Source organism: Equus asinus, chromosome 13 (assembly GCF_041296235.1).
Source record: "Equus asinus isolate D_3611 breed Donkey chromosome 13, EquAss-T2T_v2, whole genome shotgun sequence".
NCBI classification, from domain to species: domain Eukaryota; kingdom Metazoa; phylum Chordata; class Mammalia; order Perissodactyla; family Equidae; genus Equus; species Equus asinus.
The window spans coordinates 49,109,014-49,127,809 of NC_091802.1; the positions used below are offsets into that span (position 1 = coordinate 49,109,014).

General features: G+C 38.0%; 1 protein-coding gene across 10 annotated transcripts in view; it reads left to right on the plus strand.

Moving 5' to 3' along the window:
- Positions 1–18,796, plus strand: part of CEP112 (centrosomal protein 112) — a 504,767-nt gene that overhangs the window by 81,878 nt on the left and 404,093 nt on the right. For 9 of the 10 annotated variants that reach the window (XR_011493899.1, XM_014847643.3, XM_070483475.1 and 6 more), the window contains one exon: positions 3,695–3,838. The exons of the other annotated variant lie outside the window; for it this stretch is intronic. Coding sequence is in view for 8 of the 9 variants with exons in the window: in XM_014847643.3 (XP_014703129.2) it covers positions 3,695–3,838 (144 nt within the window). In the remaining variant the exon portion in view is untranslated. The remainder of the gene's footprint in view (positions 1–3,694; positions 3,839–18,796) is intronic. 10 annotated transcript variants of the gene reach the window in all.

The window sequence follows — 18,796 nt, forward strand, 5'->3', positions numbered from 1 at the left end:
AGTGGCAGTCACTCCCCATTTCTGTTTCCCTCAGCCTCTTGCAACCATGAATCCACTTTCTGTCTCTATAGTTTTGCCTATAGAATCATACAATATGTGGCATTTTGTGACTGGCTTCTTTCACTTCCCATGCTGTTTTTAAGTTTCATCCAAGTCGTAGCATGAATCAATAGTTCAGTCAGTGTTATGGCTGAGTAATACTGCATCATATTCATATACCTCATTTTCTTTATCCATTCATCAGTTGACGGACATTTGAGTTGATTTCACTTTTTGGATATCATGAATAATGCTGCTTTAAAAATGTGCATACAAGTTTTTGTGTGGACATACGTTTTCATTTCTCTTGGCTCTTGTATAGGGAAAACCACTGCCTGTGTTTTCCTTTACTCACACACTCATAATACTTCTGACACCAGATGTGTGGGTTTTGCACACTTCAAGCAGTTCTCTTCAACACCAGCTGTATGTCCTATAATTCAATTGAATTTTGACACTATGTACCTGGAGTTAGCATCAGATAGCACAAGTTAAGGGCTCAATCTCACAAGACTGCCTCTACTTCAGACATCACTTGAAAATCTTAGGTTGTTAAAGTACTTCTGATCAAGTGACTATAAATAGGAGTTCCCACGAAACCCTCTTTGGGTTCTATGAATTACTAGAATGGCTCACAGAACTTAAGGAAAAATTTACATTTACTGTTTTAAAGGAAATAAAAGAAGATACAGATGAACAGTAGCTAAAGAGATACACAGGGCAAGGTATGTTGGAAGGGGCGTGGAGCCTCCGTGCCCTCTGGGACTCTCCACTCTCACAGCACCTCCATGTATTCACCAACCTGGAAGCTCTCTGAACCCCATACTTTTGGGATTTTTATGGAGGCTTCATTACCTAGGCATGGTCGGTCATAAACTCAATCTTCAGCTCCTCTCCCCTTCCCAGAGGATGGTGAGTGGGGCTGAAAGTTCCAAGCTTCTGATCATGGCTTGATTTTTCTGGTGACCAGCTCCCATCCTGCAGCTATGCAGGAGCTCACCAAGAGTCTCCTCATTAAACGAAAGACACTCCTGTCACCCAGGAAATTAGGAGCTCTGTGTCAGAGTCAAAGACCAAATACTAGAACAATAGGTGTTCCTAGTGCTCTTATCACTTAGGAAATTACAAGAGTTTAGGAGCTCTGTGCCAGGAACCACGGGCAAAGACCAATATATGTATTTTCTATTATTTCACAGCTATATACCTAGGAGTGGAATTTCTGGGTTATATGGTAATTCTATATTTCACATTTCAAGAAACTGCCAGACTATTTTCCAAAGTGGCTTCACCATTAACCTGTGGGCTTTTACAATATTTTTCCTTTCATTTGGACAGATTCCTGGTTCCTGTGGGTCTCCTCTGGCATGAGGCAATCACATGGTCATATGTCCATGCTAAAGGCCAATATATAGGATGCTGGGAGGGCCTTTTACGTCCCCTGTACCCATTGCCAAACCGTGACTAAAAAATTTCCTTGAGCATTTATAGATCCTCTAATTATCGGGGCCATGATGGCTTCCTTATGGTTTAATAAACCCTAGCAAGGCTTGTACTTTGAGCATGCCTAATAATATTTGCTGCTAAAACATTTTATCCCCCAGAGGATGTTTGCCCTTTAAAGCCTCCAGACCGAGTGACTGGGTCCGATCATTGCCAGGTTTAGGAAAGCTCTTAGTGATAAATTGTGCCTGGTACACCGTAAATACTAATAAAATTGGTTGGATGAATATATAAGTATTAATTGTCTCCAGTCAGATTACATCTATTTGATTCTCAAACAAATTAGCAAAGTTATAGCATATTTGTTTTTGTCAGTGTCATGTTCACCTTGTAGTATCAACTGTAAATGCCCCGGATGAGTTTTAAATGACTCAGTCTGACTTACAGACACCTCTCTAACTTCTACAGGCACAGTCCCTTTATAAAGCAATTGTGGGATGCACCTGAGAAACCACTATGTATTAATGGGCTACTAAATACAGTAGATTTTTGACATTCAGCAGATATATGTCCTAGGATCTTTGGAAGACCATAAACACGAAGAAACCCTCACAACATAACTATAACCACAGAATTCTAAGTGAGTCCTTTAGATCCCTTTATCAGAATTGCTATGCATGCCAGTTGACAGCTACGAAGTAGCCCTGAAATTTAGGTGCTGTGGGCTTGCCAGTGTTCATGTACCAGCTAAGTCGACTGACTTTTGAATACTAAACATAACACTAGTTTAAAATGTATGTGGGGCTGGCCCGGTGGTGCAGTGGTTAAGTGCGCACGTTCCGCTTCAGCGGCCCTGGGGTTCACTGGTTTGGATCCCGGGTGCGGACATGGCATCGCTTGGCGAGCCATTCTGTGGTAGGTGTCCCACATATAAAGTAGAGGAAGATGGGCACAAATGTTAGCTCAGGGCCAGTCTTCCTCAGCAAAAAGAGGAGGATTGGTGGCAGATGTTAGCCCAGGGCTAATCTTCCTCAAAAAAAAAAAAAAAAAAAAGGAAAATGTATGCTTTGGGAAAAATACAACACAACACATTAGGGATTTGGAGGACCACTTACAAATAGTCAAAACTGCATGTGTTAAATTTGTGAAACTCAAGGATCTTCTGAATGGCTGTTATTGAGCCATCCTCACTCTTTCTATTCAGCTACAAACTAGAAGCAAAGTCTTGGTACTCTCACCAATAATTAGCGTAATTGTTGCCGACATTCTGCCTCTAGTTTTCACCATGTCTCAGGGTTTTCCCTGTTCCTCCAATATCTTCCTAATCAAGAGTTTATATGTGTATGTCATATCTTTGTCGCTCCTATTCCTGGATGGGAAATGAAATATATCGTTTTGGACTCCTGCCCTCCCTGCCTACTGAGTGAGCTGGTGTTGGGTGCAGGGATAGGAGTTAGACTCAGAATTCCACTTCCATTAAGATAACTGAGGGAGTGCCCGCAAGGCTGGGAACACAGATTTCCAACTCCCCTTGGAAGCTGTCCAGTGAACTTTGTTTTCTTTATCTTAGTTACATAGATATTTTAGAGCTTCATCTATTTAAACAGTGAATAAATCATCTTTATAAAGAAAGACCTGGGTACATGAGGACGTATAGTATACAGTTCTCCTCAGAGAACTCTTTTTCTGTTTGTTTACAAATGGCATCTTTGTGTCCACTTTTGTATGGATTATGGAATGGGTAGACATAGTTTCTTGTTGGAGGTTAGAGTGAAGGAGAAAGCATTTTTTAGCATTACTCATGTAAAATTTCATGCAAATAAGATTAAAATACAGATAGTGTGATAATATTCCAAATCAATAACAATATTATAAATATTTTTGTTTTTTGATTTCAGGCTCATACTAGTGATGTGTAGCTGAGGCATGCCTTGTATTATCTGTCTGATTTATTACTGTTTCTACCCAAGGCAGATAATTCCCTTTAATATTTGTTCATCCATTGAAATTTCAATTCAGGAAAGTAAAGAAAAAAACTGTTGCTTAATCATCCTCTTCACGTGATAGCTTTACTTTGAATATCTTTTCTTGGTCAGTTCACTGCATAAATAAATAGAGAAATATAGAGAAAAAAATAGAGAAAAAAATTTTCTTCTATGAACTGAAAGTCTATTCCATGGTAGTGAAAGAGCCAATGCTTGCTTTCCCTGTGTAGCTCCACAATGCTGTAGCAGAAATGGAAAAGGAGAAGTTTGATCTTCAAAAGCGGCACACTGAAAATATTCAGGAATTGCTTGAGGACACAAATGTCCGTCTGAATAAAATGGAGGGTGAATACATGGCACAAACACAGTCCACAGTAAGTCATTTTTTTCCTTTTTTTGCCATTTTTAGAAACTATCTTCTCACTCACCACGTCCCCATGCTTCCCTGATGTGTGCAGAGCATAAATAAGTATTATGGAATTCAAAGAAAACAGTTTACTTTCCTTCTTGATGCAGATTTATGTGTGACAATGGACAGTCCCTTGAAGTTTGTTGTAGGATTTTACTCTGAATTGTTTGATGCTACTTTTTTTTTTAATAACTCAGAAGCCTTTACAAATCTTCCTTCTTTTTTTATTGACTTTCAGTCCAGAGATAATTTCTTTTCTTTCTTTCTGTTTTTTAAAAATTCTTTTTAACTGAAAACTTGATTGTTTTTCTGAAAATATTTAATGCTACTTTGAAGGGAATGAAATGTGGAGATCGTAGTGATGTGAGCACTCTACATCACATGGGCAGACCCCAAAAGTTCCCTTCCTGAAAGGATGCAGCAGGAGGTCCCCATAGTCAGGCTGCATAGCGGAGAAACCAGTGGCTTTCTCCAGGGAGCCATAGAGGATGCCCTAAAGAGCCTCCTCGGTGAGCACCTAGCTGCAGAGGATAGGTCTCAGGGGGTGAATGTCTCCAGCTTTTTAGAAGCTCAACTGACTTCCTAAGATGCGTAAGTCTGGAACAATTCTGTATGTAGCTAATGTGAGGACCAGGGCTCCTCACATCTGATACAAGTGCACTTCATCAGTCTAGGTCCTCATGTATGTGACTTCATAGAACGGTAGAGCCCTGTATCCCAGTTATGACCCCCGTCCTCATTTACCACTAATGGCCTGCCCAGGCCAGCCTGGCTTGGTCCAAAGAATTTGAACGAGAGTTGTTACCAAGGCATATCTTAGAGACCCCTGGAGCAGCTCTAGGCCCTATCTCACAGGGTTAAAGAAGCGGGAAGCAGGATCCACAGTGATTTGGAACCTGGGCTTTAGGGTCTTGGGTTCAAATCCCAGCTCCTTAACAGCTTGAGTGCCATGTAAGCTCTTCAAATGTTAATTTTCCTCATCTGTCGGATAGGGTAACAGTAATACAGTGTAATTAATATATGTTGTTGGAAACATTAAATAAATTAATATACATACATTAAGTTACATAGTAAGTGCTTAATAGATAATTGGTAATCGAAAATGTAACATACGAGAATAATAATCAACAGAGACATATAAATGAGAAAAGAAAGACTCAGTTCAAGAAGTTAATGAAATTTGCTTAAAGATGACAGGTTGAACACAGTTTTGGCCTCCATTCCCTCCTACAAGCATGAGAGGTAAGGGCTAAAGAAAAAAGCGTAAACCCAGAAGGACAAAGAGAACAGTAGAGCGATAAAATTCTGGAGATGGAAAGGTGATGGATGAGTTGAAACTGACCTAGCCAGTTCTAGAAAGCAAACCCGAAATCAGCAGTGAAAAAATCTAAGAGGTAAACTGAATTATACCATTGGTCTTCTAGAGGCTCAGGACTTGTCGGCACTGGTCACCTCTGGAAGAGGGGGTGCAAGTGGTGCTTCAGCACACGGATTGCTAGGCAGTATATTATTAAAAAAAATTTTAATTGAAGTTATGATAGTTTACAGCATTGTGAAATTTCAGTTGTACATTATTAATTGTCAGTCATCTTATAGGAGTGCCCCTTCACCCTTTACGGCCCCCCCTTCCCCCGGTAACCACTAACCTGTTCTCTTTATGTGTTTGTTTATCTTCCACGTATGCGTAGAATCATACAGAGTTTGTCTTTCTCTATCTGGCTTATTTTGCTTAACATAGTACCCTCCAGGTCTATCCATGTTGTTGTGAATGGGATGATTTTGTCATTTTTTATGGCTGAATAGTATTCTATCGTATATATATGCCATATCTTCTTTATCCAGTCATCAGTTGATGGGCACTTAGGTTGCTTGCATGTCTTGCCTATTGTGACTAATGCTGCAATGAACATAGGGGTGCATGAGTCTCTTTGAATTGCTGATTTCAAGTTCTTTGGATAGATACCCAGTAGTGGGATGGCTGGATCGTATGGTAGTTCTATTTTTAGTTTTTTGAGAAATCTCCATACTGTTTTCCATAGTGGCTGCACCAGTTTGCATTCCCACCAGCAGTGTATGAGGGTTCCTTTTTCTCCACAACCTCTCCAACATTTCTTATTTTTTGTCCTGGTTATTATAGCCATTCTAACGGGTGTAAGGTGATATCTTAGTGTAGTTTTGATTTGCATTTCCTTGATGATCAGTAATGATGAGCATCTTTTCATGTGCCTATTGGCCATCTTTATATCTTCTTTGGAGAAATGTCCATTCATATCCCCTGTCCAGTTTTTGATCAGGTTGTTTGAGTTTTTTGTTGTTGAGTTTTGTGAGTTCTTTGTATATTATGGAGATAATATATGTCAGATATATGATCTGCAAACATTTTTTCCCAATTGGTGGGTTGTCTTTTTGTTTCAATCCTGTTTTTCCTTGGCTTGAAGAAGCTCTTTAGTCTGATGAAGTCCCACTTGTTTATTCTTTCTATTATTTCCCTTGTCCAAGGAGACATGGTGTCCAAAAAGATCCTTTTAAGACTACTGTCAAAGAGTGTACTGCCTATATTTTCTTCTAGAAGTCTTGTGGTTTCAGATCTTACCTTTAAGTCTTTGATCCATTTTGAGTTTATTTTTGTGAATGGTGTAAGGGAATGGTCTATTTTATCATTTTACATGTGGTGTCCAATTTTCCCAACACCATTTGTTGAAGAGACTTTCCTTTCTCTGTTATACGTTCTTAGCTCCTTTGTCAAAGATTAGCTGTCCGTCGATGTGTGGTTTTATTTCTGGGCCTTCAGTTCTGTTCCATTGATCTGTGTGCCTGTTTTTGTACCAGTACCATGCTATTTTGATTACAATAGCTTTGTAGTATATTTTGAAGTCAGGGATTGTGATACCTCCAGCTTTGTTCTTTTTTCTCAGAATTGCTTTAGCAATTCTTTTGTTGCCCCATATGAATTTTAGGATTCTTTGTTCTATTTCTTTGAACAATGTCATTGGGATTCTGATTGGTGTTGCATTGAGTCTATAGATTGGTTTAGGTAGTATGGACATTTTAACTATGTTTCTTCTTCCAATCCATGTGCATGGTATGTCTTTCCATTGTTTTATGTCATCATCAGTTTCTTTCAGGAAAGTTGTGTAGTTTTCATTGTTTAGGTCTTTCACTTCCTTGGTAAAATTTATTCCAAGACATTTTATTCTTTTTGTTGTGATTGTGAGTGGGAGTGTCTTCTTGAGTTCTCTTTCTGTTAGTTTGTTATTAGAGTATAGAAATGCTACTGATTTATGTAAGTTGATTTTGTACCCTGCAACTTTGCTGTAATTGTTGATTACTTCTAGTAGCTTTACAATGGATTTTTTAGGGTTTTCTATGTATAAAATCATGTAGTCTGCAAACAGCAAGAGTTTCACTTCTTCGCTGTCTCTTTGGATTCCTTTTATTTCTTTTTCTTGCCTAATTGCTCTGGCCAAAACCTCTAGTACTATGTTGAATCAGAGTGGTGAGAGTGGGCACCCTTGTCTTGTTCCTGTTCTCAGAGGGATGGCTTTCAGTTTTTCCCCATTGAGTATGATGTTGGCTGTGGGTTTGTCCTATATGGCCTTTGTTATGTTGAGATACTTTCCTTCTATACCCATTTTATTGAGAGTTTTTATCATACATGGATGTTGGATCCTGTTGAATGCTTTCTCTGCATCTGTTGAGATGATCACGTGGTTTTTGTTCCTGATTTTGTTAATGTGGTGTATCACATTGATTGACTTGCGGATGTTGAACCATCCCTGTGTCCCTGGTGTAAATCCCACTTGATCGTGGGATCTTTTTACTATGTTGTGTATATGATCTTTTTACTGGATTGCCGTATTCGGTTTGCCTATATTTTGTTGAGGATTTTTGCATCTGTGTTCATCAGTGATATTAGCCTGTAATTTTCCTTCTTTGTGTTGTCCTTGTCTGGTTTTGGTATCAGGGTGATGTTGGCCTTGTAGAATGTGTTAAGAAGTGCTCCATCTTCCTCAATTTTCTAGAATAGTTTGAGAAGGATAGGTATTAAACTTTCTTTGAATTTTTGGTAGAATTCTCTAGAGAAGGTGTCTGGTGCTGGACTTTTATTTTTAGGGAGGTTTTTGATTACTGTTTCAATCTCTTTCCTTGTGATTGGTCTATTCACATTCTCTATTTCTTCTTGATTCAGTTTTGGGAGGTTGTAAGAGTCAAAGAATTTATCCATTTCTTCTAGATTGTCCAATTCGTTGGTATCTGATTTTTCATAGTATTCTTTTTTAATCTTTTGTATTTCTGTGGTATCTGTTGATATTTCTTCTCTTTCATTTCTGATTTTATTTATTTGAGTCTTCTCTCTTTTTTTCTTAGTGAGCCTGGCCAAGGTTTTGTCAATCCTGTTTATTTTCTTGAAGAACTAGCTCTTTGTTTCATTGATCCTTTCTATTGCCTTTTTTTGTTTTAATTTCATTTATTTCTGCTCTAATTTTTATAATTTCCCATCCTTCTACTGACTTTGAGCTTTGTTTGTTGTTCTTTTTCTAGTTCTGTTAGGTGTAGTTTGATTTTGCTTGTTTGAGATTTTTCTTATTTGTTGCGGTAAGCCTGTATTTCAGTGAATTTCCCTTTTAGGAACACTTTTGCTGCACCCCAAATGAGTTGATATGGTGTGTTTTCATTTTCATTTGTCTCCAGATAATATTTGATTTCTCCTTTGATTTCTTCAATGACCTATTGGTCATTCAGTAGCATGTTGTTTAATCTCCACATCTTTGCCCCTTTCTCAGTTTTTTTCTCGTAATCGGTTTCTAGTTTCAAGGCATTATGGTCAGAAAAGATGCCTGATATTATTTCAATCCTTGTAAATTTATTGAGGCTTGCTTTGTTTCCCATTATATGGTCTATCCTTGAGAATGTTCCATGCACGCTTGAGAAGAATGTGTAACCTGCTGTTTTTGGATGGAGTGTTCTATATATATCTATTAAGTCCATCTGGTCTAATTTTTCATTTAATTCTGAAATTTCCTTGTTGACTTTCTATCTGGATGATCTATCCATTGGTGTTAGTAGGGTGTTGAGGTCCCCTCCTATTACTGTATTGTGGTTGATATCTCCTTTTAGTTTTGTTAATAGTTGCTTTTTGTACTTTGCTGCACCTGTATTGGGTGCATATATATTTATAAGTGTATGTCTTCTTGGTAGAGTGTCCCTTTTACCATTATGTACTGCCCCCTTTGTCTCTCTGTACCTCCTTTGTCTTGAAGTCTACTTTGTCTGATACAAGTATGGCAAAACCTGCTTTTTTTTTGTTCACTATTAGCTTGGAGTATTGTCTTCCATCCCTTCACTCTGAGTCTGTGTTTGTCTTTGGGGCTTAGGTGTGTTTCCTGGAGGTAGCGTATTGTTGGGTCTTGCTTTTTAATCCATCTTGCCACTCTGTGTCTTTCGATTGGAGAATTCAACCCATTTACATTTAGAGTGATTATTGAAATGTGGGGACCTAGTGCTGCCATTTTATCACTCGTTTTCTGGTTCTCCTGCATTTCCTTTGTTTCTTGCCCCATGTATTTCAGACTACCAGTTCAATTAGGTAGTTTTCTATGCTGGTTTTCTTAGTTTTCTCCTTATTTGTAATTTATGTCTCTGCTCTAATTATTTGTTTAGTGGTTACCATGTGGTTTGTATAAAATATCTCATAGATGAGATAGTCCGTTTTCTGATAGCCTCTTATTTCCATAGACTAAGCCAGTTTCATCCCTCCTCTTCCCCTTCTAGGTTGTTATTATCACATCTTTTTTCTTCTTATGTTGTGAGTTTGGGGTTAAAATGACAAGATTATATTTATTCTTGGCGTTTCCCTTCCCTTTATCTTTAATGTTATACTTAAGCATTTGCTAACCTGTTTTGATGGAAAGCTGCAATTTTCTGATTTTGTCTTTCTGCTTATCTCACTGCTCAGGGTTTTGTAACCCCTTTCCTTTTTTGTTTCCCAGGTATGAGTGCCTTCCTGAGGATTTCTTGTAGGGTGGGTCTTGTGGCGATGAACTCCCTTAACTTTTGTTTATCTCGGAAAGTTGTTATTTCTCCATCATATTTGAAGGATATTTTTGCTAGATAGGGTATTCTTGGCTGAAAATTTTTGTTTTTCAGAATCTTGAATATATCATTTGACTCTCTCCTAGCCCGTAAGATTTCTGCTGAGAAATCTGCTGACAGCCTGATAGATGTTCCTTTGTAGGTTATGTTTTTCTGCATTGTTGCCCTTAATATTTTTTCTTTGTCATTGACTTTTACATTCTTCACTACTATATGCCTTGGGATTGATCTTTTTACACTGATAAAGTTTGGAGATCTATTGGCTTTTGTCACATGAATTTCCAGCTTCCTCCCCAGGTTTGGGAAGTTCTCGGCTATTATTTCTTTGAATAAGATATCTGCTACATTCTCCTTTTCTTCTCCCTCTGGGATACCTATAACCCTTATGTTGCATTTCCTAATTGAGTCGGATATTTCTTGGAAGGTTTCTTCATTTCTTTTTAGTCTTAGTTCTCTCTCCTCTTCTATCTGAAGCATTTCCGTATTACTGTCCTTGAGACTGCTAATTCTGTCCTCCATTATAGTATCAGCCCTACTGTTCAGGGAGTCCAGATTTTTCTTAATCTCATCCATTGTATTTTTCATCACCAACATTTCTGATTGGTTCTTCTTTATAGATCAAGCTCTTTTGTAACATAGCTCCTGAACTCGTTGACTTGTCAGTCTGTATTATCTTTTAACTCATTGAGTTTTCAAATGATAGCTATTTTGAATTCTTTGTCATTTAGATTATAGATTTCTGTGTCTTTTGGATTATTTTCTGGGTACTTGTCATTTTCCTTCTGTTCTTGAGATTTAATATATTTTTTCATATTGCTTAGTGGTGTGAATTTGTGCCTCTGCTTAGAGATAGAGTTTGATTACTACTTCCACTTGCTGCCACTAGGGGGAGAGAGAAGAAACTGTGTAGTTTGCAGCCACCTTGATCTCTGTCAGCTGTTTCTGACCGAGCCTGGGCCACTCCTTGGGATCACAGTTGCCCTGTGTGGTTGCCTTCAACTGTAGGACCAATCACATGGGGGCTTCAGGTTGCTGCTGCCTGCTCCGAGACCTGCCTAGACATGCTCCCTCCTTAGGGACTGCAGCAGTGTTATGGGCTTTTGAGGCAGCTGGGAGCTTGTTCGCCCAGACTTGTAGTTCTGCCCCCGTCTGGTCCCACTGGGTCTCACTTGCCCCACTGGGGCTGCAGCAGAGCAATGTGTTTAATGCAGCTGGTGGTTGGGTCGCCCAGTCATGTTGCATCTTCTCCCAGGTCACCCAGCCATTGTGTTTGGTGGGCAGGGCCTCTCCCCTAGGGCCGAGCTGAGACTCTCCCTGGGGCCACTGTGGGACTGTGAATTTTCCCCCTGGACCAAGGATTGATCATGCTGGGACTCTGGATTGTCACTGCCCACTTGTGTGGTCTTGCTGGATCTCACTTGCCCCCTCAGGGCCACAGCAGAGCTATGTGCACTAATGTGGCTGGTGGTTAGCTCGCCTAGCTGCTCTTTGTCTGCTCCCTGGTTGCCCAGTCTTTGTGCTTGGTGGGCTGGGCCTCCCTACCAAGTCTGAGCCCAAGTCACTCTCTGGGTCTGCAGTGGGACTGTGGATGTTCCCACTGGTTCAAAGAGCAATCACAGGGGGCTCAGGGTTGTAGTCACCTGTTTCCTCAGTCACGCCAATGCACGCGCCCACCCTTGGGGCTGCAGCAGTGCTGTGAATGCCTCAGCCGGTAGAGAGTCGCTCATGGGTACTGGCTGGCTGGGGGCCAGAGAGCTCTCACCTGTCTCTACCTTCTCTGCGGGGGTAGTCCATCCACCTTCCAACGTATGGCAGCATGGGTCTCTCAGGCATCCTGCAGTGCTGTGTGAGTATCCTTCATTGATCAATGAATGTTCATTTAGTTGTAGTTTGAAGGGGGAGAGACAAAGAAAACCGCTCAATCTGCCATGTTACTGACGTCACCTAGAAAGTCTATTTAAGCAGCAGCTAGATGTTGAATTTGGTTGATGGATACAAATGAGTTTATTATACTATTCTTTCTACTTCTGTATATGTTTGGAATGTTCCGTAATAAAGCTTTCTTTTAATAATAAAATTAACAACGAACAACCAGGTGTTTATATCCTTTCCCCCACTTCATGAAGCATAGGCTGTCTCTCACTCACCTCAGCAGAAGATATGAGGTTATTTTCTGAAGAGAATGAAACAGTCTCTGGATTGGGAGACATCAGACACAGTTAAGATTTCTTACCACAGCATTTCTCAAAGTGTGGTGAGCACATCCTGGGGAGTCCTTGGGACCCTTTAGAATCCTTTGAGTTGCCAGATTGTAACCCCATTTCCCCCAACAAAGAAAAATAACAAAAATCAAGTCACTTGCATAAGGGAAGAAATATTAAGCTGCCCTCAGATTTCTTTACCTTAATATTCAATGGCAGAAGACGATAGAGCAGCACTAAAAGATAAACATGAGCAAAAGTATGGCCTAGGATGGTTTTCAAGTGTAAAGGGTATGGGCAGTTTTGAACATCAGCAAATACATGTTCAATGCCACTCTAATGTCACTGAGTGTGAGTTCTTTTGGTATTTGAGCCCTTTAAATCTGTGTTTTTCGTTTTTCTTTAGAAAAATACCTAGTGTTTTCATTTAGCTTTTTTTTTTTTTTTTAAATTTCTTGTTTTACATTGTTAGTATATTCTTTATCTTCTTAGATATATTTATTAGGCTTATTTAAAACCTTTGGTCCGTCTGTTCTAATAATTTGCCTTAAGAGTATTATATATTACGTATTATTATATATGTATTACAAATTATAGTATGCTGTGTATTTTAACATTATTTATATACACACATGTATTGCTGGCTTTCTCTCATAGTTTTCTGAAGGTGTCTAGTTATTTTGGACCATGAACTCATGTCCTTTGGGTTTATCAGTTATTCCAGTGTGTATTGGGGAATAGCTGGAAGACCAGATACTTGTGTGGATGAGTTGTAGTTTAAATAGTGAAGATGGGGTGAGCCTCAGGGTAGAGAGCCCTAGAAAGCACAGGACCACTGCTGGACTCCCTCTGGCCAGTTCCCATCTATAACAGATGAACCTCGCTAATCCAAAGGGAAGTGCAGCTTTGGAGAGAGGCCCTCTCCCTAGATTGTAATATAGCAATCCTCCAGATTCGGAGGGAAAGATGATCTTTTGATGAAGGAAGGTCTTATTTTTAACTTAGTCAAATTTATCAATCTTTTATAGTTAGTGCTTTTTATGTCTTATTAAGCAAATCTTCCTCTAGTCCCAGTGCAGAAAGGTTCACCTATATATTCTGCTAAAAGCTTTAAAGTTTTGCTTTTAATGTTGAGTCGTTAATCCATCTGGAGTTATTTTGTTACTGGTGTGAGATAGGATCTAATTTCCTTATTTTCTTTTTCTCCCCAGTTCTGCTTTTGAGTAATTCCTCCTTTGTTCATTGATCTGCCATGCCAACTGTCAGTTATTAAACTTCCATTTGTATGAAAGTTTCTATTCTAGTTGGTTGGCTGATTTCTCTGGCTCTGCTAGTATCATACTGTCGTCATTATTATAGCTTCATAATTAGTCTTGCTGTCTAATAGGGAAGTCTTTCTTTCCTTGTCCATCAGAAGGGTCTTGGTTACTCTGAGTCCTTTCCTTTTACTTACACATTTAGAAATCAGGACCAAGTTAATAAAGAAAACAAAATCTTGGGGTCTCTTGAACATCTTTTGTAATGTTTATTCCTGAGTCTTTTATGCTTTTGTCATGTAAAAGTTTTATACTTCTGTTGTATAGAAGACCAGGAATAAGCGAATAAGTCTTATAGCTTTTAACTCTTACCATGTATGTAGTAAATATTTTATTACAGTTTATTGTACCTTGACGAGAACTTGCAGAAAAATAATGGTGATGATAGTGGATTTAAAAATAAAATCTCTTACTGAAAAAAAAATATATGTATTGTTGATTGAAAATTTAGAAAAGAGGTAAATAGAGCCAAAAATAAGAAAATTAATGTTTATATAATAAAATTACTCTTTTTGGAGGTGGATAAATGTGCCCGTTCTTCTACAATTTAGGGCCACAATGGATGTTTTAATTAAAAACAAACAAATAAACTATAACTTTGCCAATTTGATAGGTATGTTAGTTTCCTAGGGCTACCATAACAAATGACCACAAACCTGGTGTCTCAGAACAACAGAAATTTATGGTCTCACAGTTCTGAAAGCTGGAAATCTGAAATTGAGGTGTCAGTGGAGCCCTGCCCTCTCTGAAGTCTCTAGAGGAAGAGCCTTCCTCACCTTTTCCTGTCTTCTGTGGTTGCAAGCAGTCTTGGCTCGCAGTGGCTGACATCTGCAGCACTCCCATCTCTGCCTCTGTCATTACTTGGTGTTCTTCCTGTGTGTCTCTGTGTCCCAATGTCTTTACATGGCCTTCTTATGAGGACACCAGTCATTGGACTTAGGGCTCACCCTAATCCAGTATGAATTCATCTTAACTAATTATATTGGCAGGGACTCTGTTTACAAATAAGGTCATATTCACAGGTACTGAGGTATAGGTCTTCAACATATCTTTTTGGAGGATGCTTCCACCCACAACAATAGGTAAGAAAGCTTATTTCATTTTGTTTTAATCATTGTATTTAAAAAGAAGAGGGGCTTAATATACACATGCTAGATCCCTAACTGATCATCTTTTCTACTCTTACAGCAACTATGGTGCTCAAGGTTAAATTTGGGATCTATCTTTAGCAGTTAAACCAGTATGAATTGTGTTCTTCTTTTTAAGTTACATTTTTTAATATTTTAAAAAGGTTTATAGTTCACTTAAAATTAATGATAAACCCGTTAAGTGTTAACATAAATAACAATATTTTAATAACTATAAAATAGTACTGTAAAATGTACTATAAATAATTATATTTTACAAAAAAATTTAGTGAGGAATGTGACACTGCTTTACATTTTGTAAATCTCTTTAATGTCTGGCTTAATAGAAGGCAGCTGGAGTCTCATAGCTGCTTTTGCGTTTATTCTTTTGTGGTATCATATGCCATGTGGCCTCTGGAAAGTGTACTCCACTATACACTTGTGAAAAATAAGAATGAAAAAGGCATATAGTGTCTCAGTAGTATTATAAAGATAATTTTGACCTTGTAGATCCACTAAAAGGGTCTTGGGACCTTCAGGAGTTTCTGGACCACACTTTGAGGACTACTGCTCTAAGCCATTGGCTTTCAATCATTTTTGACCATGACTTGCAATAAAAAGTAAATCTTGTATATTGTGCCCAGAACACACATAGAAGCATACACTCACCTGTATATTTATAACTCAAACAAAAGTTTCACAAAATGATACTTTTATTATTTGCTGTGCCCTCTAATTAATGTCCTATTCTCTTTATTTTATTTCATTAAACTAATTGCTAGTTTGAAACTTATTTTCACGTGTTGAAATCCACAATTTGAAAATCACTGCTATAGGAGGTATGTGTTTGAGTGTAATTTCTGTGTCTATAGTATACTTTCCAAAGTGGTTATATCAATTTATGCCTCCAGTCAGAATATGAGAGTCATCTCTCCACATCCCTGTCAACACTTATAACTGTCAGACTTTTAAATTTTGTTCTAATCTGAGGAATGTCAGATTTTAATCTGCATTTCCCTAATGACTAGTTAATATGTTTCTTAGCCATTTTAAGTTGCTTATCCATACCCTTTGTCCATTTTGAAATTTGGTTATTTATATTTTCCCTTGATTTGTAGGAGTATTTTATTATTAATAAAGTCACTTGTCAGGTTGGGTGTTTTTTTGGCTTATTTTTTGTTGTGATAAATTATACATAACATAAAATTTACCATTTTAATCATTTTAAGTGTATAGTTAGTGGCATTAAATATATTCACATTGTTGTGGAACCATCACCGCCATCATTTTCCAGAACTTCCTTCATTTTCCAAAACTGAAACTCCTTACACATTAAACAAGAAGTCCCCTATCCTGCTTCCCCCACTTCCTGGCAACTACCACTCTACTTTCTGTCTCCATGAATTTAACTACTCTAGGGGCCTCATGTAAGTGGAGTCATAAAGTATTTGTCCATTTGTGATTGGCTTATTTCACTTAGCAAAATGTCCTGAAGGTGTATCCATCATGTAGCATGTGTCAAAACTGCATTCCTTTTTAAGGCTAAATAATATTCTATTGTATGGATATACCACATTTTGTTTATCTATTCATCCATTTATGAACACTTGGATTGCTTCTACCTTTTGGTTATTGTGAATAATGCTGCTGTCTGTTACAAATATCTGTTCAGTTCCCTGGTTTCAGTGCTTTTGGGTAAATATCCGGAGGCAGAATTGCTGGATTGTATGGTAATTTTACATTTGATTTTTTGAGGAATCACCATACCATTACTCACAGTGGCTATACCATTTTACATTCCCACCAGTGATGCACAAGGGTTCCATATTCTTTACATCATCAACACTTGTAATTTTCTGTTTTTTTCTTTTTAATAATAGCCATCCTAATGGGTACGAAGTGGTAGCTCATTGTGGTTTTGATTTGCATTTCCCTAATGACTAATGATGTTTAGCATCTTCTCCTGTGCTTATTGGCCATTGTATGTCATCTTTGAAGAAATGTCTGTCAAGTCCTTGGCCCATTTTTTTGATTGGGTTGTTTGGATTTTTTTGTTGTTGTTGAGTTGTAGGAGTTCTGTATATATTCTGCATGTCAATCACTTATGAGATATATGATTTGGAAATATATTCTCCTATTATGCAGGTTGGTTGGTTTTTCACTCTGTTGATAGTGTCCTTTGATACACAGAAGTTTTAAATTTTGATGAAGTCCAGTTTATCTTTTGTTGCCTGTGCTTTTGGTATCATATCCAAGAAATTGTTGCCAAATCCACTATCAGGAAGCTTTTCGCCTGTGTTTTCTTCTGTGAGTTTTATAGTGTTAAGGCTTACGTTTAGGTCTTTCATCCATTCTCAGTTAATTTTTGTATATGTCATATCCAGTAAATCATTGCCAAATCCAATATCATGAAGGTTTTCGCCTGTGTTTTCTTCTGTGAATTTTATAGTGTTAAGGCTTATGTTTAGGTATTTAATCCATTCTCAGTTAAATTTTGTGTATACATGTGGATACCCAGTTTTGCCAACACCATTCTTTTAAAAGACTGTCCTTTCCCCATTGAATGGTCTTGGAACCCTTGTTGAAATTCATTTGACTGTGTATGTGAGGGTTTATTTCTGGGCTTTCTGTTCTATTCCATTGGTCTATATGTCTGTCTTTATGCCAGTACCACATTGTTTTGATTAGTGTGGCTTTGCATTAAGTTTTGAAATCAGAAAGTGTGAGATCTCCAACTTTGTTCTTTTTAAGGATTGTTTTGGCTATTCAGGGTCTCTTGAGTTTCCATATGAATTTTGGGATGGATTTTTCTATTGCTGAAAAAAATGTCACTAGAATTTTGATAGGGATTGCTCTGAATGTGTAGATCACTCTGGGGACTGTTGGCCACTTGATAATGTTAGGTCTTCCAATCCGTAAACACGAGATGTCTTCCCACGTACTAATATCTTCTTTAATTTCTTTCAACAACATTCTGTAGTTTTTAGTGTAAAGTTTCTTATCCTCTTGGTTAATTTTATTCCTAAGTATTATTCTTTTTGATGCTATTGTAAATAGGATTGTTTTCTTAATTTCCTTTTTGGATTGCTTGTTATTAGTTGGCATATGTTTTGAGTATCAGTCTCAACCCTAAGTTTATTTTATCTGTCCTTACTTTTCCTTTTTTACAATTTCCTCATTGATTACTATATTGTTGTATTAGTTTGCTAGGGCTGCGGTAAAAAAATGCCACAGACTGGGCAGCTTCAATAACACAAATTTATTTTCTCACACTTCCGGGGGATAGAAGTTTGAGATCAAGATGTTGACAGATTTGGCTTCTTCTGAGACCTCTCCTTGGCTTATAGGGGGCTGTCTTCTCCCTGTGTCATCACATGGTCTTCCCTCTGTGTGTGTTTGTGTCCTAATCTCCTCTTCTTACCATTCATATTGGATTTGGGCCTAACTTATTGACCTCATTTTTCCTAATTACCTCTTTAAAGACCCTGTTTTCAAATACAGTTACATTTTGAGGTACTTGGAGTTAGAACTTCAATGTATGAATTTAGAGTGGAACACAGTTTAGTCCACAACAATTGTATAAGTTAACAAAAATGTAGCATACTATACAAAACTGAAAAAGTGTAAGTAATTTTTGGCTTACAGAAGTTAGAAATATTTCGAAATTACATTTATTTATACGTAACACACAATTACGGAGCACCTCATGTGTGCAGGCATTGCAGTGGGTACTGGAGACATAGTGGTGAACAAGAAGTCCCTGTCCACAATGTTCACGTTTCTGTGGACGTGACAGCCAGTAAGGAACTACAAATGTCCAGTACTGATAAGTAGTATGAGGAAAAAGAAGTCAGTGTAAGACATGTGTTATAAATGGGAGTGATTTCGTCCTCAGCAAAGAGAAATTGGTTCTTGAAATTTAAAAAAAAAAACCTTAGATGTTACAGTGGTTTGTGGCTCCCCCAGCAGGCACGGTTTATAAACGGTAAGTCTGTGCTGTTAAGATTTCATAGTACGGGACGATTAGAAGGAAAATATCTAAAAGGTCTCCTTATTTAAGGGAACAATAATAAAAGAAAAAAGGTTGAGCAACACTGGGGTGAGGAAATGGAGTGGAGAAGACTGCTAATCAGCTAAGGTGGTCAAGGAGAGCCTTTTGGCACTGGGACATTAACATAGAGACCTG